At 34.3% G+C, this 18,629-nt stretch overlaps 1 protein-coding gene across 1 annotated transcript; it reads right to left on the reverse strand.

Moving 5' to 3' along the window:
• Nucleotides 1–240: 240 nt before the first annotated feature.
• Nucleotides 241–15,162, reverse strand: LOC142228105 (putative cytochrome P450 28a5). Its single transcript, XM_075298423.1, has 8 exons — nucleotides 14,880–15,162; nucleotides 8,297–8,435; nucleotides 7,719–7,826; nucleotides 7,552–7,656; nucleotides 7,012–7,437; nucleotides 6,827–6,944; nucleotides 537–800; nucleotides 241–465 (listed from the first exon to the last, which is right to left on the reverse strand). Exons 1-8 carry the CDS (start codon nucleotides 15,065–15,067, stop codon nucleotides 299–301), a joined length of 1,515 nt encoding a protein of 504 aa, XP_075154538.1. The 5' UTR covers nucleotides 15,068–15,162; the 3' UTR covers nucleotides 241–298.
• Between the last annotated feature and the right edge of the window lie 3,467 nt (nucleotides 15,163–18,629).

Below are 18,629 nucleotides of genomic sequence, written 5' to 3' on the forward strand. Positions count from 1 at the left end.
GGCCAACTTGGTGTTAATTCTCAGAAATTACTGAAATTGTCTTTAAATTTGTTGTCTTTTAGGATGTTGACTGTAAAGCAAAAAAGCGTTCAAAAATTGGAGATATCTTTCAACACTTTTTTTTAAAGACGATTTTTACATGAAAGTTTGAATTTGGAAATTTAAGTTTACGTTAACATGTTTAGAAAAATAAAATACTTTTACCGACCCACCCTAATATAGGAGTATATACGAACACAATCAATGGGAAAACTCTAATATTTTTTTATTAATTGACAAATTAATTTGATAAAATAAATTAATTTATTTTATCAAATTCCAACCAAATTCCACCATCAAGTTGCATCAGTAAGTATGTCGGATCAATTTTCCAATCACTACGGGTCCTTGGATTAATACGAACTCTATAATTTCGAAGGATATTTACAAGAGCTCCCTTTATTTGTGTCAAAGCAAAACGCATTCCTAAAATGGGAAGAATTATTTTAAAGATATAGCTAACATTTTGTACCAACAACACATTGGACTTGGCTCACCTAAACAAATTCGAGGACCATCACCAAAACCCAAAAATATACCTTGATCTTTGAGTTGTTTGAGACCGCCATCCAGAAAACGCTCAGGTTCGAAATTGTCGGGATTCTCGTAATTGTGCTCGTCCTTCATCACAGCATATGAGGGTATAATAATTGGCATTCCTTCGGGAATATTTATAATATTTCCATCTTTATTTTGTAAGTCTATGGATTCGGTACACATTTTAGTGGAGAATCCACCGGCAGGAATTATGCGAAGAGTTTCTAAGGGAAAACAGGATAAGCGGTTCATTAGTTAATAAAGGGTGATTCTTTTGAGGTTAGGATTTTCATGCATTAGTATTTGACAGATCACGTGGGATTTCAGACATGGTGTCAAAGAGAAAGATGCTCAGTATGCTTTGACATTTCATCATGAATAGACTTACTAACGAGCAACGCTTGCAAATCATTGAATTTTATTACCAAAATCAGTGGCAGAAAATCCGCTTTTTTATCGACAAATTTTGTTCAGCGATGAGGCTCATTTCTGGTTGAATGGCTACGTAAATAAGCAAAATTGCCGCATTTGGAGTGAAGAGCAACCAGAAGCCGTTCAAGAACTGCCCATGCATCCCGAAAAATGCACTGTTTGGTGTGGTTTGTACGCTGGTGGAATCATTGGACCGTATTTTTTCAAAGATGCTGTTGGACGCAACGTTACGGTGAATGGCGATCGCTATCGTTCGATGCTAACAAACTTTTTGTTGCCAAAAATGGAAGAACTGAACTTGGTTGACATGTGGTTTCAACAAGATGGCGCTACATGCCACACAGCTCGCGATTCTATGGCCATTTTGAGGGAAAACTTCGGAGAACAATTCATCTCAAGAAATGGACCGGTAAGTTGGCCACCAAGATCATGCGATTTGACGCCTTTAGACTATTTTTTGTGGGGCTACGTCAAGTCTAAAGTCTACAGAAATAAGCCAGCAACTATTCCAGCTTTGGAAGACAACATTTCCGAAGAAATTCGGGCTATTCCGGCCGAAATGCTCGAAAAAGTTGCCCAAAATTGGACTTTCCGAATGGACCACCTAAGACGCAGCCGCGGTCAACATTTAAATGAAATTATCTTCAAAAAGTAAATGTCATGGACCAATCTAACGTTTCAAATAAAGAACCGATGAGATTTTGCAAATTTTATGCGTTTTTTTTAAAAAAAAAGTTATCAAGCTCTTAACAAATCACCCTTTATATTTCCATACAAATATTCCACCCTCCTCCAATATTTCCTATCCGCAGGATTTTACAGACAATCCCAGACTTCAATCCATTAACTTTTCAATGAAGTTGCCTTTATAGTTAAGTAATTCTTCAAAATAAATTAAATTATCTTTAAATTTGTTGCCTTTTTGCATCTTGATTAGAAAGCAAAAAGCGTTTAAAAATAGGAAATTTTTTTAAACACTTTATTTTAAAGCCTACTTGTAGTCGTGTCCGAATTTGTAAATTTAGGTTGTCGTTAACATGATTTTAAAGGACTCTGATAGCATATGACGAAGAAAGCTGAAATAAGGAATGAATTCAAATTTGTTTCCAAACAGAAAATACTGAAATACTGAAGGAGAGTCTGACGAGAAATACTGAAGGAGGGTCATGGGAAGCATGACCACACACAAATTTTTTTTCTGATTCAATCACGAAATTAATTGATCCATTTAATTTTTTAATTGAAATGTCTTCAATCATAGAAATGATAGTATCAATTAAAAAATTAATTGAAGATCAATTAAAAAATTATTTGATCCAATTGAAAAATTAATTGATACTATTAAGTTTTGAGATTGGTTTTTGTTTCAATTAAAAAAGTTTGTTGAATCAATTAAATTTTTAATTGAATATTTTTTAAAACTCAATTAAATTTTAATTGGAAAAATGTTCGTGAAATTTGTTTCTGTGCAGGCATCTAGAGTTGAGGACAATTATGCGTTGAATACACTGAAAAAAAAAGCATGCGCGGTTCCAAAGATTTTGTGTTTACTTTAATAATTTTGGTAGAAAGAGGAGGATACTTTTAAGACACAATTCTCTTTTAAATTTGGGTTTTGTGTACTTGCTTTTAGAAAGCAAATTATGATTTTTCGTTCTTTTCAGATTTCTTTCTTCATATGCTATCAAAGCCCTGTAAAAACGAGTTAACGACATTTTTATTTTCAAAATTCAGGCTCGAGTTCCAGTAGAAATTATACTATGTTTCAAGTAAAAAAACATCTTTAAAATAAAGTGTTGAAAAACATGTCCTATGTTTGAACAATTTTTTGCTTTGTAGTCAAGATGCAAAACGACAACAAATTTAAAGACAATTTCATTAATTTTAAGGAATTTTTCTGAATTATTAAAGTCAAGTTGACCTTACCCCAACAATTTTTTCTTTCATGCTATGATACCCATTTTTAAGTAAAATCGCTTAATTATAAGGACAATAGGACTTCATTCAAAAGTTAATCGACTTTTGGACAAGGAAAAAAAAAAACTTTATATTAGAGAAATGCGTCTTCTATGCTAAGCTAAATTTGCATTCGTATTTTAATGACATGAAATCTTTGGCCTCACGATAATATTTTTTTCAGAAGATGTCATATGTAGGACGTGAAGTACTATCTATGTCACACGGAAAAGTGACGAAAATAATATGGAACAAGTATATACAGCAGTAAGTTCGGCCGGGCCGAATCTTAAATAGCCACCACCATGAATCAAATATTATAGTTTACTTTCAAATTTCAGGGGGTTTGATGACAGATATTCTCCCAAGCAGAGCAGTTCAGCCAACACACTTCCCGTTCAACCAGTACCTGTAAGACTGGTTTTATAAGAACCATTTTTGTTTGTATTTTAGAGAAATCATTATCATCTTTTGTAAGTGTGCAAGAAAATGATGAAATAACGCCTTGATTTGAAATCTAAAATCTGTAGATTTTCACCCCCATTATTTACATGATTACGAGAAGTAAAATCTGGAAATTTTACATTTAGTTTCAAGCAATTTTCAAGAAATGAAATCGGTCTATATGGAGATATATCAAATGGACAGATAAAATTTAAATCCGATACACGTTTTTGTGAGTCTACAATACCAGTATATCTACAATTTCAGGCAAATCGGATAAAAACTACGGTTTCTATAAGCCCAAGAAATAAAATCTGGAGATCGGTCTATATGGGGGCTATACCAAAACATGCACCGGTACTCACAATTTTTGGCACACCTTTTTGTTGTCCTAAAATACCTCTAGGTTTCCATTTCAGGCAAATTGGATGAAAACTACGGTTTCTTTAAGCCCGAGAAGTAAAACGGGCCATGGACCGATATAGCCCATCTTCGAACTTGACCTGACCAAAACATGGACCGGTACTCACCATTTTTGGCACACCTCTTTATGGTCCTAAAATACATCTAGATTTACAATTCGAGGCAAATTGGATAAAAACTACGGTTTCTATAAGCCCAAGAACTAAAATCGGGAGATCGGTCTATATGGGGGCTATACCAAAACATGGACCGGTACTCACAATTTTTGGCACACCTCTTTATGGTCCTAAAATACCTCTAGATTTCTAATTTCAGGCAAATTGGATAAAAACTACGGTTTCTATAAGCCCAAGAAGTAAAATCGGAAGATCGGTCTATATGGGGGCTATGCCAAAACATGGTCCGATAATCACTATATCAAAACCTGGACCGATACTCACCATTTTTGGCACACCTCTTTATGGTCCTAAAATACCTCTAGATTTACAAGTTGAGGCAAATTGGATAAAAACTACGGTTTCTATAAGCCCAAGAACTAAAATCGGGAGATCGGTCTATATGGGGGCTATACCAAAACATGGACCGGTACTCACCATTTTTGGCACACCTCTTCATGGTCCTAAAATACCTCTAGATTTACAATTTGAGGCGAATTGGATAAAAACTACGTTTTCTATAAGCCCAAGAACTAAAATCGGGAGATCGGTCTATATGGGGGCTATACCAAACCATGGACCGGCACTCACCATTTTTGGCACACCTCTTTATGGTCCTAAAATACCTCTAGATTTACAATTTCAGGTAAATTGAATAAAAACTACGATTTCTATAAGCCCAAGAAGTAAAATCGGAAGATCGGTCTATATGGGGGCTATGCCAAAACATGGTCCGATAATCACCATTTTTGTCGCACCTCTTTTTGGTCCTAAAATACCTCTAGATTTCCAATTGCAGGGAAATTGAATAAAAACTACGGTTTGTATAAGTCCAAGACCTCAAATCGGGAGGTCGGTTTATATGGGGACTATATCAAAACCTGGACCGATACTCACCATTTTTGGCACACCTCTTTATGGTCCTAAAATACCTCTAGATTTACAAGTTGAGGCAAATTGGATAAAAACTACGGTTTCTATAAGCCCAAGAACTAAAATCGGGAGATCGGTCTATATGGGGGCTATACCAAAACATGGACCGGTACTCACCATAATTGGCACACCTCTTCATGGTCCTAAAATACCTCTAGATTTACAATTTGAGGCGAATTGGATAAAAACTACGTTTTCTATAAGCCCAAGAACTAAAATCGGGAGATCGGTCTATATGGGGGCTATACCAAACCATGGACCGGCACTCACCATTTTTGGCACACCTCTTTATGGTCCTAAAATACCTCTAGATTTACAATTTCAGGTAAATTGAATAAAAACTACGATTTCTATAAGACCAAGAAGTAAAATCGGAAGATCGGTCTATATGGGGGCTATGCCAAAACATGGTCCGATAGTCACCATTTTTGTCGCACCTCTTTTTGGTCCTAAAATACCTCTAGATTTCCAATTACAGGGAAATTGAATAAAAACTACGGTTTGTATAAGTCCAAGACCTCAAATCGGGAGATCGGTCTATACCAAAACATGAACCGGTACTCACAATTTTTGGTACACCTTTTTGTGGTCCTAAAATACCTCTAGATTTCCATTTCAGGCAAATTGGATGAAAACTACGGTTTGTTTAAGCCCGAGAAGTAAAACGGGAGATGGGTCTATATGGGGGCTATACCAAACCATGGACCGAAACTCACCTGTTTTGGTACACCTCTTTATGGTCCTAAAATACCTCTTGATTTACAATTTGAGGCAAATTGGATGAAAACTACGGATTTCATATGTTCAAGAAGTAAAATCAGGAGATCGGTCGATATGGGGGCTATACCAAACCATGGATCGATACTAACCATTTTTGGCACACCTCTTTATAGTCCTAAAATAGCTCTAAATTTCCAATTTCAGGTAAATTGGATAAAAACTACGGATTCTATAAGCCCAAGAAGTAAAATCGGGAGATCGGTCTATATGGGGGCTATGCCAAACCATGGATCGATACTAACCATTTTTGGCACACCTCTTTTTGGTCTTAAAATACCTCTAGATTTGCAATTTCAGGCAAATTGAATAAAAACTACGGTTTGTATAAGCCCAAGACCTTAAATCGGGAGGTCGGTTTATATGGACAAAAGTTTGTGCAAAATTTCAGCACGACTGCTTCATTGTTGAAGACTGTAGCGTGGTTACAACAGACAGACAGACGGACGTGGTTATATCGTCTTAGAATTTCTCCCTGATCAAGAATATATTACAAACGGAATGACAAACTTATTATACCCCGTCACCATTCTATGGTGGTGGGTATAATTACAGAAGACGATTAGCACGAGAGTCTGGTAAGTCATGAAGATCATGACCAAGCTCCTAGAGTTGAGGACATATCGCTCACTTTAGCTCTTTTCCGATCAGTGAATTAATTTGGTCAATTATTCCACTAGTTCATTGTCGGTCGGTGACTGGTTCATTTCAAGTTCTTTTGTGCTCTTATCCAGTTCATCATAAATTACAAGTATTAGCCCTGCGCTGATTTATTCATCCCACAGAAACGTAATACGAAAATAATCCAGAATAGTATCTATCGAAAAAAGCTTAAAGACTGCAAAGACTGTGACATTGCCAAGGAAAGCGAAAATAAATGAGCCAAGAAACTGATACAATGTGCTTAGTTAGCTAAATTGACATAGTGAACGATGCGAACTAGTTCAGCCCGTTCATTTCAGTGATCCGTTCAATTGAATTAGTTCGTTCACAAACCACCCAACTCTACTGGATATTTCACCATCCTAAATTCTTGCCATAGCTTAGAAAAAGCTAGACTCGTAAGCCCCATCAATATTTGTCGATCTGTCAGCAGGTCGACTGAAATAAAATTCAAGAACCAACATTACCATGTATGCATGCATCCAGATAAGGCAATTCCGTAATAGCATCAAAATCATTTATATCGTTCAGCGTTTCACAGACTTCTTTTCTTAGAATTTCTTGACATCTTGGTTCACGGCCCAACTGAAAACAAAAATAAAGGATTATACAAAACTCACGAATCCTTTGAAGTTTAATTCGATTAAATTACCATAAGGAGACAATGACTCAGTACACTGGCTGTAGTTTCAAATCCATCAACAAGAAAAGTCATAGTATGGCCTGTCAGTTCCGGTATTGTCAAATGTTTCTTCTCCTGCAGATGTAAAATGTAATTCATGAAATCTACGCGATCCTCATTAATGCCCTCTTGCTTTTGATTCTTCCTCATAGACAGGGAGTTGTTCATTAGCTCAATGAAAAATTCCTCCACAACTTTCGGAACAAAACGAAGTTTTTTATATTTATACAATGAGGGAAAGACACCCACAAATACCAAGTAGATCATAAGCATAGCTGAGGGTTCAAACATTTTCTTGCTCATGTCCATTATGGGCGTTGGTTGATTTGTGAAGGTACCTGCGCTTAAGCCCAAAACGCAATCGGTGACTACTTCACAAGTGAAACGCAAACATAGCTGAAAAAGAATATTATAGAGCATTAATTGTTTCCTGTGAAATTATAATAGTTCGACTCCAGTGATGGACATTTCATAGCATAGATCCACCACTGTTCTTTGTGAGGATCATACATCTTTTGCATCGATACCATCCTTGGAGCCCATCTTTGTCTGTTGCTCTATAAAATCAAGCATACTCTTGCAGACTTTATTAGTCACCGGAAATACAGTCTTTATCTAAAATGAAATGAATTGTTTTATTTATTTAGAATTAAAATTTCTTTATGAAATACACGAACCCTATTTGTTGTAAAGCCTGGAGTTATTTCAGCTCGACGTTCTTTCCAGTTTTCTCCGGTTAGTAGAAATGGATTATTGCCAAATATTACATCCGATTTCTTATCAACCTAAAATATAATGAAAAATGTTTCTATGACAAACAAACTTCGAGGTACTAAGGACTAAATATACACTGGTAGAAAAAGCTTCGTACATAGGAAACAATATTTGTCGTAATCACGACAATCGATAAATTAATCATTGAAAGCGTTTTGTCCTTACAGATAAGCCATTCGCGTTTAATCATCATCAGTACTATTAAACGAAATACAAGCAAAGAAAATATCATTAAAATTAATCTAAATCCAAATTTTTTCATAGACATAACGAAAATGTTTCATTGCTACAACGATGTACATGAGCTCGCTTAGTATGGAATCTTGCATTATCCATTAAATACATCATTGTTATAATGAAAAATTTCCTTGTATTTGGATAATCATTTAATTGCTTTAATTCTTTTTTTGTTATATTTCGTCAGTATTACGAAGCTTTTTCCATCCTTGTAAATATTTATCTTTAAAGGAAAAAAACTTACAAACTTTGAAACATCATTGTCGTGAAAATTTTTGAAATCCGACACCAACACTCGTTTTATCAAATCTACGTCGAGTATCAAAAGCTGAGGAGTACATCCGTTAAAAATGCCTACAAAATTTTCGGAACGCTTATAGGTTCTGTAAAGGATAAATAACATATTGTTAATTATCTAAAATCGTTAAATTATTTTGTCGTGAGGTTAAAGATTTCTTGTGCTTCGAATACAAACGCGAATTTTGCATTTCTCTCATAAAAGAGATTCTTTCTTTGTCCGAAACCCGGTAATCTTTTCAATGAAGTCGTTTTTCCTTATAGTTAGATGATTCGACTTAAAAATCGGTATCTTAATGTAAAAGAAAGTTTTGTTTGGCTAAGGTCAACTTGGTTTTAATATTTCTGAAAAATTCTTCAAAATTAATTAAATAATCTTTAAATTTGTTGACTTTTTGTTAGTTCAAAAATAGGAGATACACTTCAATACTTTATTTTAAATACGTTGTTTACTTGAAACATAGCATAATTTCTACTTTAAGCCGAGTCCGTATTTTGTAATTTTAAGTTTAAAATTTGTTCCCTAGAGTCAAGTATGGGAGCCACCGTGGTGCAATGGTTAGCATGCCCGCCTTGCATACACAAGGTCGTGGGTTCGATTCCTGCTACGACCGAATACCAAAAAGTTTTTCAGTGGTGGATTATTCCCACCTCAGTAATGCTGGTGACATTTCTGAGGGTTTCAAAGCTTCTCTAAGTGGTTTCACTGGAATGTGGAACGCCGTTAGGACTCGGCTATAAAAAGGAGGTCCCTTGTCATTGAGCTTAACATGAAATCGGGCAGCACTCAGTGATAAGAGAGAAGTTCACCACTGTGGACTAAATAATCTAAGTGAGCCTGATACATCGGGCTGCCACATAACCTAACCTAACCTAGAGTCAAGTATGCAAAACTCAAATTTAAAAGAGAATTGTATGTTAAAAGCATCCTAACTTCAATACACCGCCTCTTTGGCTCGGAATCAATACCGAAATCATTAGTGTAAACACAAAATCTTTGGAACCGGGCATGCTTTTTTCAGTGTAGGTAAGGTAAGGTGTAGTGGTATCCCTTTATTTTACGCATTCAATGCGTAATTCGACTCTGACAAAACTATTGTAGTACATTAATCCTTCGATTTACGTCGCCTCGGTTTACGTTGTTTCGATTTACGTCCTTAAAATTTTCATTCCATCAAACTTCGATTTTCGTCGTCGATTTTTTACCCACTTTATGAGAAACGCCTTCCATATGTAAAATAAGTAGCAACGATGATGATGGAATCGAATCATGTTTTTCTGAAATTTTTACCGAAATTACTAAATTACCGTTATTTTTGAAGTTTTTTCTTATGTACACGAACATGGACTTAGGAGTAAGTATGAGCAATTTTTAATTCGGTTTACGTCGTTTCGATTAACGTCGTCAAATTCCGGAACCAATCACGACGTAAATCTAGGGATTACTGTACACTCAAAAAAAAGTTTACTTGGATCCAAAGATTTTGACTTTTTTGGTATTGATTCCGAGTCAAAGATGCAGCTTCTTTAAAATAAAGACTTTTTTACGGACCTCCCTGGCTTTAAATCTAGGATCAATTAAATTAAAATTGGATTCATATCTCATTCATCGAATTTTTATTCACTTTTTGCGATATATTAATAAAGGTATTTATGTACAAATAAATTCCAATTTCAAAATCCAAATTATGCCAGGTACTTCAAAGTAAAAACAGTTTTCTTAATGCTAAAAAAAAAACTTTAAACCAAATGTGCAAATCCTTAAAATAAGTCTTAGCCTATATTTGATTTTATCTTAAATTTAAAAATTCAATAAATCAGCTGAGTTAAAGAGGAATTCTTTAAATTAAAAATGTTTTTCTTTATTTTAAGGAAAATTTGCCTTACTTTAAAGATCTAGAACTTCAGCAGGGAGACGCAAAATTTCATGATTTGTGTCCTAAATTTACTAAAAAAAATTTTTTGAAGCAAGGATTATAAACTTTCGTTTAATTAAAATGTCACTATTTTAAAGAATTTTGTCCTTAACATTGTGTAAATTTCGAGTCCTAAAATTTAAGTTTCATAATCTTCCATACTAGATAAATATTTTTTTCAGTATACGAGCAAAGATTCCATGTCCTTAAAATACGAATGCATTTTTTTAAGTTAAATTTAAGACAGATTGGATAAAATTTTCTCTTGCAGGAGTCTTCAGAAGTCAAATCTGAAGATCGGTTTATATTGGAACTATACCCATAAGTGGTACGATATGCCCCATGAATTATCAATGAATGCTGCCCGATTCTATGTTTAGCTCAATACTAACAAATGTCCTATTTTTTTCTAGCCGAGTTCGCACTGACAAATCTATAGTCGTAAGCACAAAGATATTCATGTCCTTCAAATACGAATGTCCCTTTTGTGTAGTAGACAAGATGCATTTTTCTGATTACAGTGGGATCTGATGAAATTTCCTCTTGTAGGAGGCTTCAAAAGTCAAATCTGGAGATCGGTTAATATGGGGCCTATATTTAAAAGTGGTTCGATATAGTCCAACCATCCAACCTATACATCAATAACAACTACTTGTGCCAGGTTTCGAAAATTAGTGTGATTTCATCAGATGGACGGACATCGTGAATTTAACCACGACCAAGAATTTATATACAGCACGGGGTCTTAGAGCAATATTTCGAAACGTTACAAACTGAATGATAAAGATAATATACCCGCATCCTACTACTCATTCACATACATTAATTGAAACAATTATTTTTTTATTTGATGTCAACCACTGAATTTTTTACTGATTAAATCACGAAATAATTTGATTCAATAAATTTTTAACTTAAATTGCTTCAATCACGAAAATGGTAGTATCAATTACAGAATTAATTAGATATAAGAAATATACTTGATTAAAAATTAATTTCAATTCAATTTTTAATAGGTTCAATTAAAAAATTAATTTTTAAATTGAGTCAATTGTTGATTGTATTATTATATATTTATTTATAATTGTTTTATATTAAGAAAATTTTCAATTATATTTTTGACCGGAAATATATTTTTTATTTAATTTATTTTTATACCCTTCACCATAGGATGGGGGAATATTAACTTTGTCATTCCGTTTGTAACACATCGAAATATTGCTCTAAGACCCCATAAAGTATATATATATTCTGGGTCGTGGTGAAATTCTGAGTAGATCTGAGCATGTCCGTCCGTCCATCTGTTGAAATCACGATAACTTCCGAACGAAACAAGCTATTGACTTGAAACTTGGCACAAGTAGTTGTTATTGAGGTCAGATGGTATTGCAAATGGGCCATATCGGCCCACTTTTACGTATAGCCCCCATATAAACGGACCCCCAAATTTGGCTTGCGATTGCTCTAAGAGAAGCAAATTTCATCCGATCCGGCTGAAATTTGATATATGGTGTTAGTATATGGTCTCTAACAACCATGCGAAAATTGATCCATATCGGTCCATAATTACATATAGCCCCCATATAAACCGATCCCCCGATTTGGCTTGCGGAGCCTCTAAGAGAAGCAAATTTCATCCGATCCGGCTGAAATTTGGTACATGGTGTAAGTATATGGTAGCTAATGACCATGCAAAAATTGGTCAACATCGGACCATAATTATATATAGCCGCCATATAAACCGATCACCAGATTTGACCTCCGGAGCCTCTTGGAAGACCAAAATTCATCTGATTCAGTTCAAATTTGGTACGTGGTGTTAATATATGACCTCAAACACCCAAGCAAAAATTGGTCGAAATCGGTCCATAATTATATATAGGCCCCATATAAACCGATCCCCAGATTTGACCTCCGGTGCCTTATGGAGATGCAAAATTCATCCGATCTGGTTGAAATTTGGTACGTGGTGGTAGTATATGATATTTAGCAACCATGCCAAAAGTGGTCCATATCAGTCCATAATCATATATAGCCCCCATATAAACCGATCCCGAGATTTGGTTTTGGAGCCTCTTGGAGGAAAAAATTTCATCCGAGTCAGTTGAAATTTGGTACATTGTGCTAGTATATGGCCGTTAACAACCATGCCTAACTAGGTCCATATCATAGGTCTATAGTTATTATAGCCCTCAGATAAATCGATCCCCAATCACACAAAAATTGGTCCATATCAAGTTCATAATTGTATATAGCCCCCATATAAGCGACCCCCATATTTCAATTCTGGCTCTCTACATATCGGGCAAAAAGTCCATATCGATTCGTAATTATTTGTGGACATACCCATACATAACTTTTTGGTCTAATATATACCACGTATGGAATAACTCACAATTTAGAAAACGATGTTAAGAAGTTTTAACCCATTCACTACCGATGTCCACCTAGGAGGACATTCTAAAACGACACCAAACTCTATTTCCCCGTTTAGTTTCGATTTTTTTTCTCTACGTTATTTTAAAGTAGAGGCTTTAACCTAAATAAACTATAAATATTTTACATATTGGTTAGCACTAAAATGCATTTTTAATAACTTCTTTAGCAATAAACGAAAAATACGAAAATTTGTGTCCATTTTTCTACTGTATGCCTCTAGTAAATGAACATTCGTACGAAAACTATAGCTGATATTGTTTCGGATTCTTTTTTGTATTTTTTCCCACACTTCGATAGATATAATAGGTCAAATAGCGCTTATTTTCATAGAGCTATTTGGTCACAATTCAAGAATCAAGTTTTCAGAACAAACTTATATAGATCTTGAAGTAATTGAGGTATGTCCTCAGAATTAAAATTTTTATTCTACATACTGTTAATACAAGTAAAAACAGAAGAAAAATTTAAGTTTGTAACATTAGGTTTACTTCGGTAGTGAAAGGGTTAAGATACCACAACCCAAGTAATTCGATTGTGGATGGCATTCTTTCGTACCATGGTGGATGGTACATAAGATTCGGCCTGGCCGAACTTACGGCCATATATACTTGTTTTTTTTTTTTTTTTTTTTTTTTTTTAATTTAGTTTCATTCTCCAATATAATTTTTTTTAATTTAATTTTTTTATTGCATTAAAATATTTGTTGAAATAATTAATATTTTAAATAAAAACGTAAAAAATTTGCACTCAAAAAAAGTGAACCCTACACGCAAAAAAATAATTCTTTCCTCCCAAACGAAATTTTAGACAAACAAAGTTCGTTTCTGATTTGCTTTTCGCTGTAAGGAAGTGTATTTGGAAGAAAAGTATATACTTTTTGTGATAAACGTTTATTCTTTTCCAGGATGTAAAAACAATTTCATAAAGACAAACTCAAAAAAAAAAAAAAAAAACATTGTTTTCTTGCTAATTGCATTTTCCCTCACATCTTTCTCACATCCACGAGGGTTTTTAGTTCTTAACACCTTTTCCTGTAATACCAACAATGTAGAAGAAATTATACGATTTTATAAATTTTAAAATTTTTTTTACCTTTCGCCTGGACGGAGAATCGAACCGCGGACCATGCACTTTGTAAGCCAACACACTAACCACTGAGCTATATACCTGTTATGGTCATCAATAGATAAATATCCATATAAGTTATATTTATATAGCATAGCTTGCGGCGCCTACGAACCGAATAAACAAAGTTTATTTAACAGAAACAAACATTTAGTTTGGCACCGTGGATCAGTGGTTGCTACGTCCGACTTGCATGCCAAGAGTCGTGGGTTCGATCCCTGCTTCGACCAAAGTTTTTTTTTTGTTTTTTTTTTTACCTATATTCCAGATATGTTCGGAAGATTTCGAAAAAATGTTCAGTATTACATTGTAGTATATTAAATTTTGAACTGTAAAATGTGTCTTATTAAAGACCTAAATTCAGAAAAGGCGAGTGTTTGATATAAACGAAATGGACTGTGATGTTGTTTCAAAAATAACTTTTTTTATTGAAAAAATAAAAATTTTGTAACAAACGAATTTTTTTGGTGATAAAAGTTTAAATTTTTCGAAGCAATTCAAAAAACTCTAACAAAAGAAAAACGTTTTCGGTACACGTTTTCCAAACGTTTTTTTCTTTGCGTGTAAGTACGTTAAAAATGTGACCCCTATATGGCACTAAAGGCAATTTAATTATATTTTAGGTCATGGTATTATTAAGTTTTATGAAAGTTTCCATGACTTTAATATTTTTTTGCGTACGTTAGTTAAATTAACTTAAAACGTGGAAAAAAATTATACACAAATGAAGCATAAAGATTAACTACATTTGTGCTTCCCACAAAATAGTTCCGAATTTCTTAAAATTTATCAATAATGCGTCCATCTTGAACTTCGTATGGCACTAAAGACATTTTTGCAATTTTTAACTCCAATTATTTCCCCTCAAACTACGAAATTCTTTAACAAGTGAAAAATAATAATAATGTTTAAAATTTTTATTATTTTAAATTAACTAAAATTTTCTTTCCTGGTGGATTCGCCTGGTTTTTTTCTGTGTACTAAAATACTATAGAGGACTTGAAAATGTCCTGTAACACAAACCACTTTCACTATAGTCCATGTACGTACTCATAAATATCTTGAATATCACAGGCCATATTTCGTTTCTGGGTGAAGACACTAAGATAATTTCCCACAAACGGTAAAGGCTTGGGTCCTTTGACACCCCGCTTTTTCCAGTAATCAAAAGGCCATATCAGATACAAATAAACCGAAATCAAAATAACACAAGTCACTACAAGAATCAGGATAAGCATTTCAATTTATTTTATTTTCCGCTTGATTTTCTCGTCCGAAGATATTTTTTTGATCACACGCGTTACTACGTTTCGCTTCCTCTCTTCAGTGTAGTCTACTTCCTAGTACTGGATAAATCATTTGTGAATTCTATACTTTTGTGAAAACAAAAGCTTTTTCCCATCCCCCTATTTAATAAATTGAATAATTCAATTGCTTAATATGTAAGAACAGCAATAACTACGTCAAGAGACAGTAACATCAACATTGTCAACATTTACGAATTATTTAAAATGCCGCACAGCTTCCAATTGGGTGAGTGAGAATTAAATATCGGTAAAAGTGAAATGAGATGTATATTAAATGAGACATTTAAATAAATTATTTAGTCTCAAATTTTTTGTAACGCTGAAAAAATAATGGCCTTACACTAAAAAAATAGTGACCCTTGCTCCAAAAAAAAAGTGAACCCTCCACGGACACTAAAAGCAATTTAACCCTATTTCAGTTAAAGAAAATTATTATGTTTAAAATTTCCCCAATATGAGAAAGTTTCCTTGACTTTTATATTTTTGGTGAACTAAATATTGGGAAAAACTTATTGACAAATGAAAAAAACATGTACCCAAAAGGTTTTTCTGTTGTTAGAGTTTCTTGAATTTCTTCGAAAATTTCAAACTTTTATCACCAAAAAATTATATTTTATTTCAAAATTTTTATTTTTGCAATAAAACAATAATTATTCATTCAAAAGTCCATTTCGTTTATATCAAACAATGTTCTTTTCTGACCTTCAGTCTTTAATTTTGAAGTCAAACATATTTTCGAAATCTTCCGAATATTTTTGGAATATATGTAAAAAAAGAAATATTTAGTGTTTGGTCGAAGCAGGGATCGAACCCAGGACCCTTTGTATGCGAGGCCGACATGCTAACAATTGTTCCACGGTGGCCAACTAAATTAATGCTTCTGTCAGATAAAGGTTTTCTACTCCGACTCGGGGGCGCCGAAAACTACCCTTTATAAATATAACAGCTTGACTGTTAGTGTTGCTTTTGCGATGATGGCTATAGCGATAATTGTCTGTTGACGACAATAACAGCTACGTTGGCCTACAGTGTGGTCCGCAATTCGAAGATACTGTGTTCTTATTTCTTTCAGACTATTTTTGATTTTCTAAACTGCAGTGTGAGAAGAATTCTTGCTTTCATCAAGGTCTCTGGGTGGAAGACCTAGGCAAACCCTAGGGGCATTATAAAGGGTGATACGGACAAAATTTGATCAAGGGAAAACGCGTGTAAATCGGTGAAATCGTTTATTTAAAAAATCAAATTAAAATTCTTTTTCAAGTTCAATTAGTATAAAATTCAGGAAAAATATTCAGTTAGGCTTTCGCTTTTCCAAATCCGAATTGCCGGGCCTCACGCTTGACACCTGCCCTCAGATTTTGTACAGCCACCTTGTCCACCTTCTTCGCCGCAGAAAGCCAGTTTGCCTTGAACTGATGCTCGTCTTTAGCAGTTTTTTTGGTCTTCTTTAGGTTCCGCTTGACAATAGCCCAGTATTTCTCAATTGGCCGGAGCTCTGGCGTGTTGGGAGGGTTCTTGTCCTTGGAAACCACCTGCACGTTGTTGGCGGCGTACCACTCCATGGCCTTTTTACCGTAATGGCAAGATGCCAAATCCGGCCAAAACAGTACGGAACAACCGTGTTTCTTCAGGAAAGGCAGCAGATGTTTATTCAAACACTCTTTCACGTAAATTTCTTGGTTGACAGTCCCGGAAGCTATGAAAATGCTGCTTTTCAAGCCACAGGTACAGATGGCTTGCCAAACCAGATATTTCTTTGCGAGCTTTGACAGTTTTATGTGCTTGAAAATATCTGCTACCTTTCCCCTTCCTTTTGCCGTATAAAACTCCTGTCCCGGAAGCTGCTTGTAGTCGGCTTTGACGTAGGTTTCGTCGTCCATTACCACGCAGTCAAACTTCGTCAGCATCGTCGTGTACAGCCTCCGGGATCGCGCTTTGACCGTCGTATTTTGTTTATCATCGCGATTTGGAGTCACTACCTTCTTGTAAGTCGATAGTCCGGCTCGTTTTTTGGCTCGATGCACGGTTGTAGACGATACACCCAGCTTATTTGCGGCATCTCGGAGAGAGAGGTTAGGGTTTCGCTTGAAACTACCGGCAACTCTCTTTGTCGTCTCAGCGGCTTCCGGTTTTCGATTTCCCCCCGATCCAGACTTCCTGGCTGTCGACAAACGTTCCCCAAACACTTTAATTGCATTTGTAACGGTTGATTTGGCAACTTTTAGCGATTTTGCCAGCTTTGCGTGCGAGTAAGTCGGATTTTCGCGATGCGCGAGTAAAATTTTGATACGCTGCTCTTCTTGCTTGGACGGCATTTTGACAACTGAAGAGTGAATTCCAAAATCAAAATAGGAGCAACTAGGGATCTATAAATCGAAAATCGATTAATCGATTATTCGAATTTTGGCATGAAAATCTAAAAAAGTCGAAATCGATTAGCTAAAAATAATCGCAAAATCGATTTTAGATTTTCAACTAATTTTTAGTTTTGATCACCAAAAATTTAGTTCAAATTTTGAACTAGAAAAATAAAAATAAAAATTCTGATTTTATTAAATAAAATATCAAATTGGTGGAAATGAATCCTTTGTGTTTTCAATTTCCTTGAATTTATAGTGTAATTATTTGGGGAAATAAAAATTAATGATTGGCACATGTTAAAAATTTTATGTTGAAAATTTTAATTTTTAAACAAATTTAAAAATTAACATGTTTGACTGGAACTAATTTTTTGCTTTTATTAACAACTATTGTTAATAATACTCACAAAAAGACAAATAGATTTCATAAAATCGTATATTTTTTAGAATCATTATTACTATGAAAATCGATTATGAAAAATCGAATATTCGAATTTTCATTGGTAAAAATAATCGAAAATCGATTTTTGATTAAAAGTCAATAATCGATATGTCGAAAAATCGATTATTGGTTTGTACTCTAGATCCCTAGGAGCAACATTCTACACACACACACCTTCAAAATGAGGGGTGTTCAGGTTTTTTAAATGCAAAATTGAAAGAAATACGTCAAGTTTATATTGACCAAATTTTGACCGTATCACCCTTTACAGTCACGAAGAGGAGTTTGAAGAACCGCAATGGTCCAATATGCTCAACGATAAGTGCTTGGGTCCCTCTCCTTTTTAAGATTTATTTAAATTATCTGCCAGATTTAAATCTCAATGGAAAAGTCTTTTATAATTAAGTGATTTCACTTAAAAATTGGTATCATAACATGAAAGAAAAAATGTTTTGGCTGAGGGCAACTAGACTTTAATAATTCAGAAAAATTCTTTAAATTTCATGAAATTGTCTATAAATTTATTGTCTTTTTGTATCTTGACTACAAATCAAAAAATCGTTCGAATATAGGACAAGTTTTTCAACACTTTATTTTAAAGACGTTTTTACTTGAAACAAAGCATAATTTCTACTGGAAGTCGAGTCTTAATTTGAAAAATAAAGTTGTTGTTAACTCGTTTTTAAACGAC

The sequence above is a fragment of the Haematobia irritans genome, chromosome 3 (assembly GCF_050003625.1).
Source record: "Haematobia irritans isolate KBUSLIRL chromosome 3, ASM5000362v1, whole genome shotgun sequence".
Lineage (NCBI taxonomy): Eukaryota > Metazoa > Arthropoda > Insecta > Diptera > Muscidae > Haematobia > Haematobia irritans.